Source organism: Setaria viridis, chromosome 9 (assembly GCF_005286985.2).
Source record: "Setaria viridis chromosome 9, Setaria_viridis_v4.0, whole genome shotgun sequence".
Taxonomy (NCBI): Eukaryota; Viridiplantae; Streptophyta; class Magnoliopsida; order Poales; family Poaceae; genus Setaria; species Setaria viridis.
In genome coordinates, this window is record NC_048271.2 from 23,260,408 (window position 1) to 23,283,563 (window position 23,156).

Consider the following 23,156-nt stretch of genomic DNA (forward strand, 5'->3'; position numbering starts at 1 on the left):
GTGCGGGTCGAGGGTCGACGACGGCGGCACACACGCGCCCACTCCTAACCCCACGACGCATCTGGCGGCGAGCACGCACTACTAAACCCACATTGATGAGCACTACTAGCCGGGCAGCAGCTGGGCCTTCCTGCGGCAGTTCGTCTCTTTTCCCCTCCTCTCCCCTCCTTCGCCGCCTCTCTCCAATAGTCACTTTCTCCTCCTAGCTAGCTCCCATGTCTCCAATACACTACTCACCTTTGCTGCGCTTCAAAATTTTCTGTCAAATATTATTTTTGATGGCAAATCTACTGATACCATTGACTTTTTTTATTTGACTATTCATTTTTCTTACAAATAGTTTTTGCAAATAGACTACAAGTTAAATCTAATCTAAAGTAGTTTTGACAATAGACATAATTATACTCATTTCACTTTATTTAACTAATTTATCAAATAGATATTGTCAGTTAAAATTAGAGATCAACGGCGTGTTCACTTTTGGATAATGTTTTACTACTCCCTCCGTTCCAAATTGTAAGTCATTCCAAGAATCTTTGAGTCAAAGTAACTTAGTCAAATCTTTGAGTCAAAGTAACTTAGTCAAAGTAACTTAAGTTTGACTAAATTTATATGATAATATAATAACATTTATGATGTTAAGTATTGTTAGATTCTTTATCAATTATATTTTCATAGTATATCATGTCATAAATCTTTATATTTTTCTCTATAAATTTTGATCAAATTTGAGATGCTTTGACTCTTCAAGATTCTTGGAATGACTTACAATTCGGAACGGAGGGAGTATCTTATAATTAAAAAGTATGTAAGCATTATTTTTTTATTGCAGCTTGTTTTAGGCATGACTAATATTTTGCATATTTATAATAAAATTTTCAATAGAACGAATGGTTAACACCATGATCAAATGTCAATGGTGATAACCCTTTAGCAAACGGACAAAGCGTACCGATGAGGAATCGCATATTATTTGGGTTGAAAAATAAATAATTACTTGATCAGGATATCTGTTGTATCCGTATGACATCGCCTTGAGAAAAGCCACGCAACTAATTACAAGGTTAAAACAGCTAAATACATGACTACAAACAGTAAAACTCGTGCCCAATTAAGGTGGATTTCATGCTTCACTCCGCTCTAGCAAGAACTCAACTCAAACATCCAACAGAGCAGACACAGTTTAGGATTGATATGCCACCGCCGAGTGCTTATGTGCAAAAAAGAGGACATTATTTGGTTGGGATGCAAAGACAACCATCGATCAACCAAGAAGCTGCCTGAGGCCATCAATGACCTGCTCCCTCTTCGAAGGATTCATCTGTACCAGAATTCAGAATTCAGTTCATTGATCTTAGAAATAGAAAGAAAAAATGACTATTGAGACGTTATAAGAAGGATTACCTTGTTAAGGAGGAGCGAAAGACCATTCGGTAGGGCTTTCACGTCTGAGCTTTCAGCAAGATGCGAGAACCATTTGGATACTCTTTCAGCCTTCAACTCCTCAAGGTAGTTCTCGTAGTTCTTGGAATCATCCTTCCAAGCAAAGAAAGATTCATCATCGTTCCACTTTTCACTATCTCCTTCAGTTCCCTTGGATGCTAGATACCATTTCTTGATACACTCTAGTGCTGATTTGTGGGACAGCTGCTCACCAGCAGCTTCTTTAGCTTCCTTGGCAAGTGCATCCTCTGCAACTCTCCTTCGCAATCTCCTGTAGAAGAAGGCCCGAGACTCTTCCCAATCCACAACCTTACCAATTACACCTTTGGCGGCCATTCTAGCAGAGGTGTCATGCAACTCAGCAAACCGTGTGGCAACCTGAGTATATGTAGGCATCAGCTGCTTCATCCGAACAGTCATACTCCTACGGATGGTCTCCATTTCTGAGTTGCTGGCATTTTGTTTCTTCATCTCTTTCAGCCTAGCATTCAGGCCAATCAATTCTGGGTCAAGCCTTAGCATGCAATCTTCCAGTTCCTTAGGCCTGAATTTGATCTCCACCAATCCTTCTGGCTCAAGGACGTTCCCTTTCGCAGTCCTCTCGGCATACATCTCAATGTGGTCCGGATTGATCTTGCTGTCCACCACAACCCAGGCACCTCCCCGCAGCTCTCCACCCATTGGGATATATACAAAAGCTGGCTGCTTGTATGTCCTCAGATTCTCAACAATTGTTGATCCAGCCTGAAGGATCCCTTCAAACAAATCCCTTTGCCCACCAGAGAAACCTCTCCAATTTGCAAGGATGAACAGTGGAAGCTCCTCACGGTTGAAATCCAGTAATGCCTGAGCTGTTTTGGTGGCAGAATCAGGGAACCACACCTGTCCTGCTTGAGGGACTACGCGCTCAGCAGAATCAAGCTGCCCTGGATCAGCAGGGATGACTTGCATCACTGTCTGGTTTTCCACAGCTATGACACCAACTGGTATTCCACCAAGTTTTGCTCTTCCGGTGATAACAGTTTTTGCCCAGCCTTCCAATGTTTCCACGAAGCTTTCCTTGTCAAACATACCACCCAACCACTTGCCTTCACTGTCCTGGATGCCGCATATGGCTGCACGAGCATCACAAGCATTCTCGGGGAAGTATGTTACAGGTCTTTCTGGTGGGTCCAGGGGTTTCATAATAGGAAGAGGGCCACCAACATAGGGAGGAACATAACTGAGCCATTTCAGGATAGCAGAAACACCTTCAAGATCATCTGACACGGTCTGGTGGACAACACCATTTGTAGCCATGATTTTGGGGCCACCCAGTTGCATATGAGAACTGTAAACCTCCCGTCCCAGTAGCTTGTTCAGTGCAGAAAACCCAGTCAAAATAATTGGTTGATCAAGACGTTGTATGCACCGCATACCTAAACGAGCCAGATAAGCCCCAATGCCAACAGCTCTTCCAGTCACAAATGTCAGAGTGAAGGTCTCCTTGTATGCCTTAGAATACGCACTGGCAATCGCACCACTTCCATGGAGATTCTCACAACCAAGTCCATCCTCTTTCCCAACAATGGTATCAACCACCCATCTGGTTTCTCCATTTTCTAGCTTCAGCTCGTGAGCTATAACTGAAGAGCTTAGACGTGAATAATCTTGTTCAGTGAGGTAAATGTAGTGAAAACCACGTTCAGGGCTCTCATCATCAGACCAGCCAACATGGAAGCATGCCTTTATTTCCTCTGCTACACCGAGCCTGGCACCAGCAGTTGCTGCCAGGTAGATAAGAGGAAGTTTCCTCTCACAAGCAAGATTGGTAACGGCATCAAAAAAGGCATCTTCTCTTGGACCAAAGGACCCAGCTTTAAATGTCACATCATTTGCAACAACTATAATCTCCCGGCCACTTGGGAATTCTGGTGTGGACAGCTTCATGTTCCAAGCAACAATGCCAATATCGTTGATGCCTGGAGGGCGTTCAACTGAAACCAATGGAGTACCCCATGCTCCAACTGAATCAGCAAATATAAGCTCTTTCACTTCAGCATAAAGTTGATTATGCTCATTAGCTTCAGTAACACCATGATTACTTGATTTCCATGACCTCTTCAGGGCTGTTTCAAATGCCTGCAGAAACAGTATTACTGATATGAATTGATCTGTTTAAGCATCCCGTAATTAATGTTAGGAAAAACAAGGAGCTGCAAGCAAGTTACCAAGGGGAAATCATAGCAGTATGTAGTTTCATTTTTCCTAGCAGCATAACGTTTGAGGTCAATAGCATCCAAAGGCTTGTACGGTTCATTCAATTCAACTCCATGCAAAGGACCAGCCGTGGCTGTGGCAGAGTGGTAGACAAGCTGATGTGTATTGGGGTCCTCCACTTCTCGGTAAATCTGGGAGACAAAAGTAATTGAATATAAGCGCATTATAAAGTGCAAATCATATTTTTCTACCTAAATGTTAATGATCAGAAATACTTAGAAGATGGAGCATTTGCTATTCGCTAACCACATTAGTTAAAGAAACATGTATGTTGGCCAATGAGGTTGTACTGACTGCCAAGTTTTATGCATATCAGGCAGATCGTGCATGAGGTAGCAATCTTTACAATCATTACTGAATCATTGTTATGATTACTTGTACAGTAGTGCAATTGTCAAAGAACTTACATCAACAGTGCAGGTGTGACCAGTAACATTCGTAACAACAACTCTCCAAGCACCACTAGCTTGCCCATCACAAACCAACCAGAGCTTGAGTTCCCACTGGCACACAGAAAGACGATGCATCCTGACCCCAACATGCTCATACAAATTCAACGCCATATGCTTCAAAAGTGTGCATGCAGTTGCTTCATCCTGATCAATTTCATCAGCCATCCTACACAATGAAATGGCAGAAGTTTGACATCTTTAAGGAAATTAACAACCTATTCTTCTTAGCAACATAAAAACACAAGGTACATTGACTGACCTTGAAAACGGAATTAGTTCGTGCAATTGTTGTTCTCTCAGTAAGCACAGATACATGTGTGAATGACCCGATCTCACATTCTCACTATGAGCATGTAACTCTATTTCTTCTAGTGCTCCCATCAATGATCTGAGAATGCTGTTTGATGTGAACGATGATGAAGCATGAGTGCGGCCTACTTCATTGTCAATATTTCCTGACAGGAAACCATTTGTTGAGCTTGGTTGTCTGACTATGGTACGAAGGAACATCCTCTGGTCGTTTAATCTCTGATCTTTCTTGTTCTTGATAAGTGTGTAAATATGCCACTGGCGATCACGTGATGGGGTGTATTTTACTTCAGTGTAACCATCCAGATTTACTTTGTCCTGTATTTCCAGAAAAATTATTAAGAGGTACAGTTATAGTTGAAGAGAAGATTAAAAGAATATGTGAAGGATGAATATAGCTACATACCAGCTCAAGGAATGTAGACAATGGTGGTTCCACATGGCGGAGCATTGGATCCTCCTCATAATAAAGCTTGTCAACAGACCATTGGAAGGAATGTCGCATTGGCGGACGCCCTTCATCTCTTTGGATAATGCAGCTGACAACCTTAACACCAGCGCCATTAAGATGTGATGTAATAGTATTATCCTTCAAAATTTTGGATAGTTTGTTGATCCGTTCTTGTGCTTGATCCTCGTCGCCACTACAAAGAGAACAAAATGACGTAACAAAAGGAATCGATGTCATTCATTAATTGTATCACTACTGAAGATTTTTCATTAAAACAAACTGACACATAAGGGTATGGAGAGCAAACAAACCTGTCTTGGAGAGTACTCATCTGATTATTGATACCAACCAAAGCAATATGCAGCATATTGCTTTGATTAGAGTTTACATGGTTACCATTCGAGACACTTCCAACACCTGCTCTGTACTGTGAAGTCTCCTTCAATGCAGCATCAATTGCAGTTGCTAGAAACTGGAGAGACTTGATTACAACCATGACACCCCATCTCTTATCAATGGGATTCTCTACTTGCTGCAGAAGCACATCTTGCCCATTTCTTTGCTTAAAATGTTCGTCAGAGAACTCCCATAAAGCAATTAGACCAGCTCGGTGCCATTGCATCCGGATACTTCCACTTACAAGATAGGGCTGTAATATAATTTTGGGTCAGTTCACATCAATTTTGTTAATATTTAAGTTGTATCAAGTCAAGAAGTTGTGGACAGATACGATGATACCTGATACAATCTACGTATATATGTCTCAACCACCCTCCTCTGAAGAGTAGGATCGCTGTGATCAAACAAAGCTACAAGAGCATCTTCAACTGCCAGTGGAGCACATACTAAATCTTCCATCCTCTCATTTATCGCCATCTTTCTCCTAGGTGTTGACACCCGCTCTCCTTCCTCAGTAAACATCTCCAGCTCTGAAAGGCTTCTTGCTATGCTTGTGCGAAGTTCACTCAATTTAGTGTGCTCAAGAAGTTGGCTTGCTTTAAGTGCCAGCTGCATCAATAACAACATATCATACTATTATTCTACACTATCACATGAGCAAAGTAAATAGAACTTCATAATTCCAAACTTTTCAACTGTACCTCAGAATATGATGTATGGTTCAAGGCAGAGAAGCGAATCAACTGATCCCTGTAAGCAGATGGGTTTGGATATACTAATGCTTCCATAAGCCGTAGTATTAATTTATTTTTGTTTTTTACACCCTTCAAACAGATAAATTGTCAGCCAAAAACGCCCTTGAATATCAAGATGTAGCAAAATATTTTTTAAAAAAAAATCACAGTTTACAGACATTACCTGGTGCGAGAACACAATGTGTACAACCTTTTCAAGGTCTTTTGCGTGTTGAAGACGTAGACGCTCTATAACATCAGACTGAAAATGCAAAAATAGAAGGGAAAAAACAAGATTGTTAGCACATTTGGTGAACAAATGAGCATTGATCAACCCATACTTCAAAGGCTGACCTGAAGGTCATCATTGAAGAGTTCTTCAACAGACAGATACTCCTCAAATAGAGATTTGACAACAACACGAGCATGGCTTTCTCTTCCACCCTCGTATGATTTGACCAGGCTCATAAGTGGTTCCACAAGCCTCTCATTGGTAACCCTATCTTTCTCCGAACAGTATGCAAGATTTGCCTACAGTAGCAACTTTTTAAGGAAACAATATAAACATTCAAACAAGAATTTAATACCAAATAACAGTCTCAAACTGACCTCAATAACCCCCCTCAGCAGCTTTGCAGGGAAATCCTTGCTCTTGCGGAAGTCAGGATTCAATTCATACTCCTTGTACTTACCATCCAACTGAATACATGCCAACTAGTTAAGACATATAATGTGCACCAAAAATAAAAGACGGAAGAAATAAACAAGACGCAATTGATCCAACAAGAAACTAGTAAGAAGCTAATCACCTCGTTCCTAAGATCTTTTGGAAGCCGTGTTGCCAAAACAGACATTAGCTCTTGCCATTGTAGAAAAGGGAGCTCAGGGCTGTCTAGGCAGTTTAGCAAATCTTGTACAACCTGAAGAAGCAAGTACAGTAAGGTATTTGATTAAATATTATACTACATAAAGACAAGACTATTTTACAGGAAGATGGAACAGGTTATTTTCAAAGAAGATGGATAGGGTGTGTGCCATATAAACTATGAAGTTAGTTTTTTCTTCATAAATGAAGATAATGGAATAATGGAAGGAAAGAGACAACTGGAAATTAAATTGAAATTACAAATAAATCTAAAAACTAATGTCTTACCTCATTAATATTATGTTCATATCCTGCAAGGATCATGTGTGCAGAATTCACGCTTGCAGCAAATTTTTGATGAACTTTGCCAGAAATAGCAGTAGGAGGTCCCAGTTTGGGGAAGGAGCCATGAAATGGTTCAGCTCTCTTCACAGAAGAGGGGTCATCAAGGTCCAATCTTGCTATTAGGTCATTCGCCTGAAAAAAGAAAAACAGACATTTAAGGTTGTTACAAATGAAGCATACTGATTTGATGAGAGAGAGAGATAGAGGGCAAGCAGAGGGAGAGAGAAACAGAGAGGAATAAAACCTGCATGGCCTGACCCTCAGGCATAACGAAGTGAATGACACCAGAGGCAGGCAGTAACAGTGGCATGCACATCTTCATGACTTCCACCTCAGCATATGGTGTATCAGCATCCACATGAGAGCCATCCGCAACCAAGAACCGAAGAAGTTTGCAAGGTGTATCAGCCAACAACTTTGAAGGATCGTGTTCTTTCTGTGAAGCATAATCAAGAGAACAAAAATGATATCATGTATCTCCATATGATGTGAGAATACGGTTAGGAGTTGAAACAATCCAAACTGCTTATTCCTTCAAGTCAAATTTGACATAGTGAGGAATTTTTAGTAAGATCTTACGCAACTGGGATATCTTTGTCTTTGGAAACTGAGGGTACTAACAGTTGCTAACATTAGATGCTTTGACACATGGAATAGCACAGTTATGAAAATGCCAAACAGAAAACTTGGAGAGGAGGAAAGAAACCTACATTCAAGTGAGTTTATATAACCCAGGGCTATGATGTATCATAGCTTCCTAAATTGGAATCTCTACCCTGTATGTAGCCTATAATTTTTTATGACCTTCATACGAAGGCAAGATTTGTAACAATTTTCCAGATCCAATAACTATAGTTTCAAGTAAAGATATGTAAAAGGCACTGTGTTTAGTGTAAAATTGTGCAGAAGAGAACAAGAACACCATGTTTACCTGTAGTAAGCATGTTCTGCCATTGATGAGAAGGCGAGTACCAGCAGCCTCTGTCTCTGCATATATTACATGACTGTTTCCATCCAACTGAAGAATACAGCAAAGATGGATCAGAACCTTTTTTTTAATAGAAAAAAAGGAGGCTGTAGGGTGGAAATATTACCTGCATTAAAAGTCCACCATCTCGCAGTGAATGTATCTCTGCTTCAATCTCTGATCCATTCATTCTTAATTTGTAGCTGCGGGGTCCACCTCTCACTGTCTCGATCTACATCCAAGTTTAAGTTTAATTTTGCTTAAAAACCACTCAGTGGTAGGTTACAAAAATTTAAAGAGAAAAACTATGTATGAGTACCGTGTATTTGCTCCCCTCTATGTTTAGAGTAACGGTCAAATTCACAAGCGAGATGTGCTGCAAAGCAGAAAGGTGTTACACAGTTTCCAGGCTGCTTTAAGTCAAACGGCAACATATGCAATCTGGAATAAGGGCATCTCAGCATATAGTATACCTTTGGTGGTATCTGACCTTTGCTGAGATAACCAACATAATCGGTAACAACACTTGAGCTCCTGCTTGATGCTTCCTGTAAATTAAGAGGTGCAGTGTTTGATGTTAGCAAGGATAACTATATTCGAAGCTCATAAGCAGATAAGAAACAATGGTTCTGCAGTCACAGGCATACATATAGAGCTCCTCCAACAACAGAGAGGAACCATGGGGGCCTCTCTGCTCTAACACGCATGGCTATTCTGCTGTCAAGCCAACCAGTATGGATCTTATTTTCTCGGTATTCTGCTGCCTGTACAAATGGAAAATTGAAAAATAAATTATGCAAAGAGATTGCATCATCTGAAAGGACAGTTTATTATGGAGGTCATCATACATTCAAGAGATCCACTGTGTAATCAACATTTGTGCGTATCTCTCCACGGATCTGAATCTCTTTCAGCCCAAGTACCATATTGGCTATGGCTAAAGATCTAGATTCCCCAAATGCAAAAACATGACCTGCAAACAAATAACACTGAATTTAACCAAAAGCATCAATAGATTGAACATAAAGAAAATAATTTCATGTTACTTACCAAACTGTGAGTCAGAAAATTCATGAATTGCTCCTCCAGACTGAAACAAGAAAACAGAAATAATATTTGGGTTAGTTTGTATCATACCAAGATACATATTTAGCAACAAAATCTATTGAAACCAAGAGAGATAATATTCAAGACTAATACTTTGCAGATGTGATGATGTGTACCACAAATGAAAAGAACCAATTTGGATGGAGATATACTTGCCTTAACAGAGAAATAAGCCCAAACATTTGGTTTGCTTTTAAAATTTAGCTCCTGATGAAAAGACAACAGAATGTCAGTTAACATATGAGTAAGCACAACTAGTGGAATGCCCAAAAAACTTGCAGTCAAGTAAGACCAACCTCCACTCTTCCACTAGTAGGCTTAAACCCATCATCAGGATCCTCACTAGTAACTCTGACTGCAACACAATGGCCCTTTGGCCTCACTGACTCTGCTTTATCCAAATCGAATTTAGTCGCAGCAGCTGATATTTTCCTCCAATAATGATAGCCACCACCATGATCCATTCCGTAAAAGCGTCTAATCTCTGCAGCATCAATTCATTCATCAGAACAAAGGGAACGAAATAATCTCATCATTCATTGAGTTGGAAAGCTGAAATACCTGGAATGTTATAGAGGGGTATGCCCATTCCGACTGCAACTTGAGCTGCTGGTAAGTTTATTTCAGCTATCCATTCAGTCACAGGATGCTCTACCTGAAAGGAGGCCAGTCAAAACACAAAATGCTAGAAGAATATAAGAATGGCACTGCAAAAACCTTGCATTGGAAGTTTAGAATAGACCTGCAATCGTGGGTTAAGCTCCAGGAAATAGTATTCGCCCGTTTCCATGCTATACAGATATTCTACAGTAGCAGCACCAACATATTGCACACACTTCGCAAGCCGCCTAGCTGCCTGCTCAAGCTCTTTAACTGTCTCTGGAGCAGCAACTGTGATTGGCCCCTCCTCAATGATCTGTTGCAGAGGTAAACGGTGAAAAACTATTTCTTCATAAACATACAAATATGGATATCTTTATTTTTTGGTCTTGCACTAGGTCAATAAAAATTTTATTCAAGATATATAGAAAACTTCTACAGAGCACAATGCAGAATCCAAGTATGGGATGAATTCGAAGAACTCACAATGTAAATCAGAGTTTAAAAAGAATTCTAAGAGCCAACCTTTTGATGCCTTCTTTGAACACTACAATCTCGACTGTGCAATGCTGCCACATTGCCATGTTTGTCACAGAGCAACTGAACCTCCAGATGTCGGCTCTACAAAGAAAGAACAAACCAAAAGCTTTCAGAAACAAATATGACCCCACAGAAGCGCTCAGGATACAAAGAACAAAGGTGGAGTCAAAGCAAACAAGAGAATAAGCGAAAGAAAATATTTGAATCAGTTCTCACCTGAGATGCCACTTTCATAATAAAAATAGGTGAGCCAGGGACTTCTCCTTGAACTTGTTTGAACAGTGCCCTCACCTCATCATCATTATGTACCTATGAATCCATACAGATGATATCAAAATTAGTGTTGATTTACTCTATTTTCTTTTCCTGAAATTTTCACATCATGTTTTCTGAATACTGGGCATTTCACTTCTTTTCCCCAGAGTTCAATTGAAAAAGAAAACCAACCTTCCTTATTCCTTTACCACCGCCACCCCATGATGCCTTGATCATGGCAGGATACCCAACCACCTGACAACTAGCCACTGCTTCCTCTGTAGTTGAAACACAAGCATCCTTATATATCTCCTCAGGAATCGAATGGCAGCTTTCTGGTGGAACTTTCACCTGTAGTGAGTTTGATTTAATGTTAAGCAAACACTAAATTAGCAGATCAGAAATAGAAGCAAAGCCACACAGAAATAGAAGAAGGCATACATGTGATCCACTCCATGGAAGAGTTGGAACTCCTGCTGCTTGCGCAATAAGAGAAGAACCAATCTTATCACCAAGTGCAGCCATTGCAGCTGAAGGTGGCCCAAGAAAAATTATTCCTTTTTCGTTAAGAGCATCTGGAAGTTCTGGGTTCTCCGATGCGTGCCCCCAGCCAGGCCAAACTGCAGATACACGAGTTCTCTCTGCTATCTGTAAATAGTGAATTCACAATGTTAATGACCAAATTACACATGGTGAAATACATGTAAACTAAAAACAGTTATGTGAAAACTGCCAGGATGATGATTTGCGCTAACCTCCACTATGAGCTGTACATTCGCGTAGTTGTTATTATTTGTTCCTCCAGGAACTTCTATGAATTGGTCAGCGATTCTTATGTGCTCGGCATTAATCTTCAAATCCTCTGGAGTGGCCATAGCAACCAGGAGAATGGCCTTCTCTGTCCCAAAGGTCTCCAAGGCCCATGTGCGGATGCTGCGCATGAACTTGACCGCGGCCATCCCATTGTTGGCGACTAGCACACTGTGTATTGGCGAGTCACCACCAAGCGCTTTACAGAATTCATCGACCTCTGACGGAGACGATGGATGCCTCAAATTAGGCATCCCATTCTGTATGCCATTCATCTGGTAGGGCTCTGCCATCATTTCACCCTCTGAAGTTCAGACTTTCTGATAGGCGCACAAGAAACAGATTGTTAGTGCATCAATTATGAAAGGGGGGAACTACATGAATATCAACAAATCACTACCACAATACTTCTCCCAATCATCATCAAACTAATCGAAATTCAAATAGAGAAGTTATAGTTTATGAATTAGTGTCCTGAAATGACAGCAAGTTGCTATCAGAGAAGTGACTATTTAATAAGCAGATGAAATTCTTAGGCAGCAGCTGATTGTGTTGAAATAGAGTACAACCAGAAAGCAGAACAAGAAAAGCAAGGACACAGGTTTTGATTTCCTAGGCAAAGGTAATTAGTTAAATATAGCAGAACAAGAAAAGCAAGGCCACGGGTTTTGATTTCCTAGGCAAAGGTAAATATATTGACCATGTATGTTATGTGATCACATAAAAGTCCACACTAGATGTGAGTCCAAAGTCGAAACCCGAAAGGCCAATACATACAGTCCAAACAAAGGGGACCAATCCCAGCACGCCAACAAATAAAATAACAGGCTCCCTAACCAAACTGAAAAGGAAACCTGCTGCCTGTGCTTGACAAATTCCGGTTGCCAGCAGCAGGCAGGATCTCCGTTTCCCCCCAATCACCACTTGGCGCGCCCACAACCTGCTCGACGGAATGCCGAACCGAGTGCAAGGCGCGGCTGGGAAGTGCCGCGCGAAATCGCATTTCGGAGCGGGATTTGGGTGGGGACGGCCTCGAGCAGCCGGCGGCGCACGGGGCGATGCAAAATTGGAACACCCGAGCGGAGCAGCCAGCGAAGAAACGAGAGAGAGAGAGAGAGAGAGAGTACGTACGTTCGTAGTTACAGAGGCGTGGCGCGCGCCTGCCCGCCTGCCCGCCGCCGCGACAGGCACCGGCTGGCACCACCGAGGAGGTGGAAGACGCGTAAGAGGATGAGGCCGCCGGGCAGATCAAGATCCAAGCGGCGCCTTAAATGCGCGGCGCGATGCTACAGCGCGTGCTCCCAGTCCCAGCCCCGCTGCGAGTATAGAGAGAGGGGGGGAGGGAGGGGAAGCGGAGTTGACAAGGCGAGGTGGTGATGGCTGCCCCGGGGCCGTGGCGACGCCGCCGTTGCTGCTGCTGCTGGCTGCTGGCTGCCGCGCCCGCGCGCGCTTTTTAACCGCCCCCGCGGCGGTGGCCGCGGCGCAACGGGGCCCGCGGCGCCCCAGGGGGACCAGAGCGGAAGCGGAGCAGAGGCGGGTAGAGAGAGAAGGCGGAAGGCGTGATGTGCAGGGGAGGGAAGAGAGAGAATTGAGTTGGGAATTTGACTGGCGGATGGGAGGGAGGGAGAGATGGTTGGGGGTTGGATCAACTAACCCCCAACCCCAGCCGGCTAGCCAGCCGTCATCACGGCGGCCACATCCGTCACGTCTCTCGCGCACGATCTATCGGTGTCGCTCGCAGGAAATTTCGTATTTGCATATATGTCCTCTCTTCATTTTTTATGCTAACTAAAAGTTCTCGAAATAATCAGGAAATCTATTAAAAAAGGACTTGCTAGCGTATGTCCGGGGAGCAACTCCTATCGGACGCATGCATCACCATCCGTTTTAAATCTGACGGCTACAATAGCACCATAATAAATACCACTAATTATCCAACATCCCGTTGCAACATCAAAATAAAATAGCTGCAACATCGAAAATTTATGGTTGTAACATGAAAAAGATGCAAAAAATAGCTCAATGTAAACATAATATTCGTGAGGGAAAATTCCTACCGCAACATTGAACGCATGTTTCATGCAACATTTCTAAAAAATCATCATATGTTGAGTTGGGGTTGAGCTCGTACAGGAAGAAATATTGCAACATGAAAAATTGACAGATGAAACAACAAAAGCCAACTATTGCAACATCGAAACATCTCAGAAAACCAATCGTGCAACATCAGACGATACGTTCATCCGCAACACTCGTGCGCATCTACAACGCTTGCAACATCCAAGAATCCCTACTGCAACATCGTGAGATACCTATTGCAACATGGCAGTCCGGGAGCTATCTTCAGATCTAGGCTCCTATGGCTATCAGTGCTGAAGATCCTGCTGTGGCTGCTGCCAATGCCGACATGCACGGTGATGCTCAGCTGCGGCGTGTCGGCCTTGGTCTCTTCTTCTCCATCCTCTCCATCGCCTCGACAAGGTCCTTGGAGCGCTACCCCCTATCAGTGGGAGGGAGGGAGAGGAGGAGGCGCTGCTGGGCAGAGCAGCAGGAAGCGGAGCAGGTTGGGGAGGAGCCCCCGCGACGGCGAGGCACCATGGCCAGCGGGAGGGACGGAGAGGAGGAGGGCGCGGCCGGGTAGAGCAGCAGGAAGCAGAGCAGGCTGGAGAGGAGCCCCGCAACGGCGAGGCACGAGGGACGGAGAGGAGGAGGGCACAGCCGAGCAGAGCAGCAGGAAGCAGAGCAGCCTGGGGGAGCGGGCCAGCGGGAGGGACGGAGAGGAGAAGGGCACGGTCTGGCAGAGCAGTAGGAAGTGGAGCCGTACAAGGGGAAGTGGACCAACATCAGCCTCCACCGCCGATCTCGCCGTCTCGAGCACTGGCATCGATAGGGAGCAGAGCAGGGAGCACAAAGCAGAAGCAGCAAGGGGAGAGGATGAGGTTGCACTCGCAAAATGAGATTCGGGTGCGGTGGAAGGAATCATCGTGCAGATAAGAATGTTGCGCTAGTTTTTTATCCATACGTGATATTTTTGCTGATGATAATATGTGGACGACACCGTGCCACGTGACTGTCCGGAGGAGGCTGCACGTCCAGACGCACGGGCCTCAGCATTACCGATTAAAAAACGTACATCGACGGAAACCCGAAATATCGGATTTATTTTTTGGATACTCCAATTTTTCATTAAAGGAAACGGATGAGCATTGTTTACTTTCAACGGGCCAGTACCTCAATTTTCTTCAGAAAATCCTCGGGCAAGTGGCAAGTTCTTTAGAAAACTGAATGGGCACTTAGCTATTGTTGATATCGTTTTTTGACATACATCAAAGATGACCAGCCTGTTCGCTTCAGCTTATCAGCCACCGAACAATGTTTTTCTCTCACAACAAATCAGCCATTTCAGCTTTTCAGCCGGCTTATAAGTCCAGCCGAATAGGCCGGACGTTAAAAGGAAGTAGAGATGCCGATGCATAGTGGAAAGACAACGGCTAGTGGAATCGGCCGATGGGGTTGCAGGGGCTCAGCCGATGAAGTTATAAGAGATTAGCAGATGATAGCGAAAGTCTTGCCAATAGAGGAAGACAGAAACCTAGCTGATGGAATCACAAGGGTGCAGCTGATGGAAGATGATAGGGGCATAGCTGATGGGGTCAACTGATGCGAGCAGAAGGATTCTAGCTGATCGGAAATGTTGGAGGTTCGGTTGATGAAGAGCAGGTTTTGACCGATGGAGGCCAAGTTCGTTTCGGACTCCTGTACGAGTCGTTTTTGTTTTATTTTGTTTAGAGAGTTTGTTTCTTTAGAGATAGATCTTATATTTTGTCGTAATTAACTAGGACTAGAAGTCTTGATGTTTAGGGTATAAATAGACGCCCTGCGAGGTCTGGGAGGGGAAACACATCATAATCAATACAAATCTTCTATTTTCGCAATGTATTTTCAAGTCAACTTTGCCATTATTTTCTTTTCTTCACGAGTTCTTCCAAGCTAGTCGGGTTGCATCGCTTCGATCTCCGGCTAGACTGTAAGTTCCGCATTTACCGAATACTTTCTAGGCTTTAACTTTGGGCGCATCGCTGTCGTTTCGTCTAGATTTACTCACAAGTTATTGATATTTGCTAGATCTGCAAGCTTTATTCGTTCAATCTTGTTTTAGTTTTTATCACAATTATCCAGCTTGGAACACGTTTCGATCGGCTTTTACTTTATTTCATATCAATCTACTGTCACATAGCCGGTAGGATCTGTTTCAAGTGTTGTTCATGCAACACTGTGTAGGTTGTGTTTTACACTTCCTTTGCATCTACTACGTCCACATCGGCTGATCTACCCGATTGTCTTTTGCCCGTGTCGACTGTCCTACAGACCGATTCGAAACACCAGCCGATTTGCTCTTGTATTTGATATTTTACTTGTCCTTGTCAATCAGCAGGTCAGATTGACTGGGACGCCGCGGATCGAGAGGGCTACAACCTGAATAGGAGTAAAGCAGATTCTCCCAGGTTTCGTGTGTTAGCGCGCGAAGGTCGTCACCTGATTTTTGCGTCAACAGCTATCAAAATCAAAGCTTATACTACATGAAATGGTGCAGTTGGGTACAAAATGGTAGGTACCTAATTGTATGTGCAACTGTACTACTTTACAATAGCATTGTACAGTATTGGCCTTATAGAAAATACCAGACAACATTTTGTCAAAACCTGCCTAACGGATAGTCGAGCAATTCTTGCGAATTCTGGACTTTTCAGCCAAAAAGAAAGCGTGAACCAGATACCACTCTTGCAAAACCTGCCTAATGGAAAAGCAGCTACCTGCTCATGCGAAACGTGGGTAAAGCGAAATTCTTCTGAATTCTGAACTTTTCAACTAAAATAATATTGACCAATAACTACAATTGTTGGGTTACTATGTGTACCAGGAAATTTTCTACTTTCTCTATTTCAAATTGTAGGTTCTACTTTCTCTATTTCAAATTGTAGATTGTTTTGATTTCTTTGATACCGAGGGAGTACCACTAGTAGCAACTAGCACGTAACTTTGCACGGATCAGATTGATGGCATTAAAATCCCTGTGCTTCCAAAACCCTACGGAAAATATCGTGCGAGTTCCTACTGTACTCTGCTTCGCTTTCGTCGCGCACCCGAACAGAGAGCAGAACCGCGCCCCTCGATGCGCGGCGTCGTCCTCGCCTCGCTAATCAGGAAAACTCGTGGCTCTCTCCGAAGTTTTAACGCGGTCTAGCTACCTACCGTTTGCATGGCGTACTTATGATACACCGGCCGGCCCTCCGGCGGCGTCCGATACGGCCTCCGCCCACCGTCGCATGTGTCGCGCCGCCGCTGCCGGAATCGGACTCGATCCGCAGACAGACAGGTCTCCGTCTCGGGGCGGAGAGGAGAGGCAGCTGAGAATCAGAAACCGGCCGAGAGGGCGGCCAGGCAAGGCAGGCGGCGGCCGCTTGTTCCTGCCTCGTGCATCCTTGCCAGTGGCATGTCCTTGTCCTCTGTACTTTCTTTTCTGGCGTGCGGCGGCTGCCCAATAGCCGGCCGGCTGGATTACGGGGGTGCTGGAAATATGCCGGTGAACGAGGACCGTTTGAGATGCAGGATTTCCAATGGGAAAGCAAATGAATATATACTAGATTCCCTTGTAAAGTTTTCTCATTTTCCGAAAGGGTTCACTCACTCACTCTTGCTCTACCTATATACAGTATTCTCGTAAATATTCTAGAGACATGTGCAAAGTTACTGCCACCAAACCCGTTTGGAAAATCTGGAGTGCAACAAGAGATAAGAACCTGCGAATTCACCGCAAGCATCGGACCGGAGAACCTCCTTGGCAGCATGGCAATTGGCATGTTCAAAAAGCTTCTTGGTGGGATGACCAAGTGGCAGCGTTGTCCACCGCACTAAAATCTGTGTGCTCCGCAGCAACCTCACCATTTCTTTCACTCCACAAAATCTGTGAGCGGGGTCAAGGATTATAATCTCAAGCCTCCACAAATTTCCAAAACATGTGCCCTGATCTTGTGTAAGTAAAAGGATGGCACTGTTCTGATGTTGAACTTAGAGTAAATTACATCCACCATACAACAGCTTGTCGGGTGGATGCAAATTAGTCCAACAACATATAAAATGCTCAATCTAGTACAATAAACTTATTAGGTGGGTGCAATTGATTTGTACGTGAACATCGGTATAGTTAAAATAGTTTTCCATGTGACGGAGCGAGACTAGCATACGGTGGATCAATCTAAATGCCCTTAGCCCATATATGAAAAAAGTCAAATACGAATCCAGAAGTTCAAATGCTGTAATTATTTTGAATTCAAATTAAGGCTCCGAGCTTGAATTCTAGAAATTTCTTTGTCAACCTTTTAAAGAAGATGTAATGTCAACTAGAATTTGCCCATGTTGGCATCACATCTTAAGGTGTCAATAGGAATTCTAGGGGCCTGTTTGGTTCCTCTTGCTTATTATAAGCAGCTAAAAGGTGTTTATTTGGATTTGCTTATTTTTAGTCTAGCTGTTTGGATATCCTTGTTTATGAGCATTGAATGAGGTGGACATTGTCATATTTGTCCACTATATTGCTACCCCCTCTTTGCCTCCCCATGCTTCTTCTTTGCTGCACACGCCCGATCCATGGTAGGGAGCGGCGGGCGGGGGCTGGCGGCGGGCTGGAGGTGTAAAGTGTACCTTTTAGCCCCCATAAGTAACCATTGTTACTTATGAGCTAAAAATAAGCAGCTCCATAAGCAACCCCATAAGCAAGGGTGTTTGGTTTGTTTGGGCTAAAAGTTGCTTATTTTTAGCTACTTATGCATAAGCAACTCAAACCAAACATCCCCTAGATTGTAATGTCAACTAGAATTCTGTGGGCCCTCTTAAGGCTAAAATGCACCATACGCATTGCCCATGGCTTTATGGCATTGTCTCCTGGCAAAATTACGAGGAAGTACCAGTGTCAGGTAACAGATTTCAAAAGATCCTGAGCAAGCGCACATCACCAAAGCCATGATTGAGGAGCAAAAGATTACGATGAACAGCACGAAAACACATGTTCCCCCAAGTGGCCAAGTCCCAAAAGAGCTATCACTTTTGTCATACATCTGATCAACAATCATAAAAGATGAAAAAAGAGAGTGTTAGTTCATAACACAAAAGGTGGAGCTAGTCCATCCGTCCAAAATGCCAATACTTTTAAATTCGAACTAAGACCCTGTTTGGTTACTCTTGCTAAAGTTTAGCAGCTAAAATTTGCTAAACTTTAGTTGCTAAACTTTAGCAAAAGCTGTTTGGATACTCTTGCTAAAAGGTATTTAATGAGCTGTAAAAAGATCTATTTACCCTTATTAAAGGTGCGCAGGAGGGGGGAGACAAGCAATAAATGAGGGGTATAGGTTGTCCAGCCCACCTTTTAGCAAGAAAGTGCTAAACTTTAGCAACTCAACTTTAGCAAGTTTTAGCAAGGGTGTTTGGCAGTTTAGCAGCTAAAAGCAACTAAAGTTTAGTAAGGTGGAACCAAACAGCCCCTAAGTCAAACTATTATCTGTTTGATCAAGTTTACAACGAAGATATTAACATCTATGATATCAAAAAAATAAAATTTAAAAATATATTTCCTAATGAATCTAATGGTGCTCATTGGATATCATAAATATTACAAAATTCTTGATCTTTTATGTAATCTGGGTCAAATTTAGAATTATTTGACTTAGGACAAGTCAAAGAAACGTAAAAATAATTTGTAGCTATGGCAAGTCGAACAAAAGAGTTATATGGCAATTATTTTGTTTGTAAACAATTTCACACCGTTGGTACTTAAACGCTTAAAAGAAAATCGTGGAAGACCATCCAGATGTTTTTCTTTGAAAAGTATGCTTTTTAAAAAATGCACAAAGCTGTTATTTTTAAGTGCAAATTTAGGAATAGAGAAGGAGGTTCTTGACTAAAAGCCCAGCCAGTGGGGCCCTCTGGGCGCTACAAGTACACCTGCATGTGACGATTGCACGCAGGCCGCTCCTGAGTATCCATCCCCACCCATCTTCACTCACTTCAAATGGGAAAGGTATGGGTAGGAAATTATATATCATTAAAAATAGAAAGGGTAGGATGTGAAAATGATACGATTAATCAATTGAATATGTATATATATGTAGTAAAAAATTAATTATTCATTAGATATGTGTGGGATCGGGAAGGATAAGAAGTGAATAATAATTATTTGGATTTAGGTGCGAACAAGGTGAGTTTGCCCTTCCGAGTGGCAGGCTGGTCGCACGATCGCTAGATGAGAATGGTGCGCACGGCAGCCCGGCTCGTGTCTCAGCGTTCAGCCTCGAACCGGACGGGACAGGAAAGCGGCATCTGGTAGATGGAACGGATGGATGGCGTGGGCACGGCTGGGCGCACGTAATAAACGCGCACACGCTGGCCTGTCGCGGAGCTCGCCGCCTCGCCTCACGTCCTCACCTGCGCGGCTGCCTGCTGTGCGTGGCCGCTGGCCGGCCTTGCGGCATTGATTGATGGCGGCCGGGAGGGGGAGGCAGGTGGCCGGTGTGGCTGTGGCTGGCCGCTGGCCTCGGTGGTGGCGCTGGCGCGGCGTCCGCCGGGACACCGGGCGGGCGTTTAATTCGCCGGCGACGCGAGTAGGTGGGCTTCATGGCTCTAATAACCGGGACAACTGGGCCCCGCCTCCTTGATGGCGCCACCTCTCAGCCTCATCTCCCCCTCCTCTTCGGCACGGGACCTAGGAGCCAGCCAATGTTCTCATTCGTTCCCTCCGTGCCATCAATTTGTTGCACTTGCCTAGTTGCACGTCTCATTCCTACACGTCTAGGAGTACATGACACTTGGCAGGCACGCGTGTTAAGTGGTGAGCGGCGCCTCTCAGCTGCTCATCAATGGTGATGGTCGGGGATCTATATTCTATCACCCCAGGTCCCAGCTCCGGCAAAATTTCTTATATTCCCTCCGTTAAAACTTAAAAGAACAAGTGAACTTGTTTCAAGGCCAGTAAACCTTGTGATGGTAAATAGGACACCGCTCGAGTTAACCTGTGATAGCAAATAAGGAATTCTATCGTATTTCAGAGGGGGCAAGTAAACTTGTTTGAAACGAAAAAAATAAGAAGAAGGTACATATATTCATCGTGAAATGAGCAACTTAGATTAATGGTTTATGGAAAGACGCTTTCAAGTAAAATTTGCACTTAGGCTCCGTTTGGATCATTGGAATTGAATTACATTCTAATAATCATAATCTAGACATAAATTAATTAAGCTAATATAGTTACATGTGGAATATATTTGTATGTTATTGTTGGTCATATGTGAGAGATATTTATATGCTGCACTTCTGCTATAAGGAAGTGAGTCGAAGAGCGTGCTATAAGTTACACATTAGGAACATGACATGATGATCTGTATAATTAATTTTCATCTCAACCCCCATAAATTTAAGATAGGCTTATGTCTAGATTTTGGAAAGTTGTGGAATGCCATATTCTAAAATAAATAGTCTACTCCTTTAAGCAGATTTCAATTCGTTCAAAAGGAAGGGATCCAAATGGGGTCTTAATTCTAAGAAAAAGTCTAGGTTGAACTTTAGCAATAAAAAAATGATAGAGGTCGAGAGGTCGTTAGCTTTCTGTACTACCTAGTACTTTACAAAGATGGCTATGAGATTTTTGGATGTCAATTAGGGTATAAACAACATCCACTAGCACTTTGCCACAGTCCACAGAAGTACTGAATCGTGAAGAAGTTTTCTGTCAGTGGTCTTAGTAACCACACGAAGATAAAACTTGATATCATCTCTGGAGGGCGACTGTCAACAGAACAACTACTCCCTCCTATCCAAATAAATTGATGGTATTTCAGAAATTAAAGCCACATCTGTTTTGCAAATGTCCTTTTGCGCCTAGACAAACCAATATATGATTGCCAGTTAAGTCAAAGCCATGATGGCATAACTTAAAACAACAAACAAAAATCCAGGAAATCGTTTACTTACAAGAGACACGATATATGCAACTGAAAAAAAAATGCAATGTATGTGTGGCACTGGTAGTGACATATGTGTGAACCACAGTAAGAAGGAAAGCCTTGGATGCTTAAGGCAGTTGAATGCTTAAGGCAGTCCCAATCCACAGTGTCTATAGATGATGTCTATGATGCCAAATCAGTAAGACACTCTATCTAGAAACTACATTAGCCAACCCATAGTTTCTAATGTGTGGGCTCCATCTCAATATTTTATCATTCATATCCTCTGCTCTCTCTCATCTTCTCTCTCCAACCCAATGGCGGAGAGAGAACGGCGGGTGGCAGCGGCGGTCATGATAGGTACGACCCGCGCCCTCCTCCTCTTCTTGCGCGGCGGTGGTGGTCACGAGGGGTTCAGGTACAGGTGGCCACGAGAGCTCAATCCTGCGAGCGGCGGCGGCATGGTTCTCCAGCAGCCGATGACATGGTGCGCGGGGGCCGCACATGACTGGTTGCTGGCTTAAAGGCGCGGCGAGTGCAACGCTGAGCTCTCCGATGCAAGCGTCGCGTAGTGAGCCTGGCACAATGGATTGAGATGAGGAGTAACAGCGGAAGAAATAAACAGTCTGACTCAACGCCGATATAGCTGGTTTTCTAGCATCTTGGAACGAATAGCTGGTTTTCTAGCATCTTGGAACGCCCGCCAAAACGATGTCGTGCATGCGATCCGATTTCCTCTTTTTTTCCTTCTCTCTTCTTTAATTCCCTTGCCACATCATCAAGCAGCCTATTAAATGGTATGAACACCATATCTGGAGAGTTGGGACTGCCCTTATGCAACTTTCTTCTCGTGAGACAAGCGTACCTCTGCTCTCTTATTGGTCGACGACTCAAAGTGGAAACTTTGCAAGCAACGGGTGCCGAACTGAAACATGTAAAGATTGGAGAGTGCCGTCCCGTTTGGAGGAGCAGATTTGGTGTGGTGTGTGGAGCCAATCAGCCGGGGTAGGTTTCAGGTTCAGGTAGCTTCCTCCTTTCTGTTTGGAAAGTAGGTAGCTAGCTTCTTGTTGCTATCTGCTACAGCTTGCACTTCTTGTGAGAGAGGACGTGGCTGGAGTTCCTCGCACACGTTATTTGCGAGAGTAATGGAGTTCTGATCTGTCCTCTTGTAACCAAGTATGTTTGTACTCCTCCGTATTAAGTACGCGAAGACGTGCAAAGAGAATGACGGCATTTACATCGACTGAAAACGACGGTGATCAAGCGGAATAAAGCCTTGTCGTCCGTAGCAGCAGCTTGCAGCCTATCTGTTTCTTCCGATCCTCTCCATGTCGTGTGCCCTAAACACGGGACACGCACGCCCGATAGGTTTGGAGCTTTCATGACGGCTTGGGTGTAAATTGAAGGAAATACTCCCTCCAGCTACTGTTCGGTTGAAGATAAGTGACACAATCTTTCAATATACAACTCTGACTAGTGTATTTTTGTTAAGTAGCTTATAAAGCATAGCAAAAGCTCACTTTTCGAGATAAATAATTTTCAAATACCTATAACCAAACACATAAAAAATAATGCATAATCAAAGAAGTGTTCTTTATCTTCTAAAAATGGATCAGCAACAGATCTCA

At 43.4% G+C, this 23,156-nt stretch overlaps 1 protein-coding gene across 1 annotated transcript; it reads right to left on the reverse strand.

Annotated features, from left to right (window-relative positions):
• Positions 1-955: 955 nt before the first annotated feature.
• LOC117839308 (acetyl-CoA carboxylase 1) lies at positions 956-13,107 on the reverse strand. The gene is made up of 32 exons (XM_034719613.2): positions 12,668-13,107; positions 11,482-11,856; positions 11,168-11,374; positions 10,919-11,077; positions 10,688-10,780; positions 10,457-10,552; positions 10,074-10,247; positions 9,893-9,986; positions 9,628-9,815; positions 9,488-9,538; positions 9,275-9,314; positions 9,073-9,197; positions 8,872-8,988; positions 8,698-8,772; positions 8,544-8,600; positions 8,352-8,456; positions 8,189-8,275; positions 7,502-7,693; positions 7,201-7,389; positions 6,857-6,967; positions 6,657-6,746; positions 6,402-6,578; positions 6,232-6,309; positions 6,015-6,137; positions 5,653-5,922; positions 5,226-5,563; positions 4,870-5,107; positions 4,414-4,781; positions 4,110-4,320; positions 3,654-3,833; positions 1,405-3,564; positions 956-1,321 (listed from the first exon to the last, which is right to left on the reverse strand). Exons 2-32 carry the CDS (start codon positions 11,830-11,832, stop codon positions 1,265-1,267), a joined length of 6,801 nt encoding a protein of 2,266 aa, XP_034575504.1. The 5' UTR covers positions 11,833-11,856; positions 12,668-13,107; the 3' UTR covers positions 956-1,264.
• Between the last annotated feature and the right edge of the window lie 10,049 nt (positions 13,108-23,156).

Coding starts and splice junctions, on each gene's coding strand:
- LOC117839308 (XM_034719613.2), bottom strand. CDS start 11,832: ATGATGGCAGAGCCCTACCAGATGAATGGCATACAGAATGGGATGCCT. Junction 9,315..9,487: donor GGGCTTATTTCTCTGTTAAG/GCAAGTATATCT, acceptor TTCTTGTTTCAG/TCTGGAGGAGCAATTCATGA. Junction 8,457..8,543: donor TAGAGGGGAGCAAATACACG/GTACTCATACAT, acceptor ACTTGGATGTAG/ATCGAGACAGTGAGAGGTGG.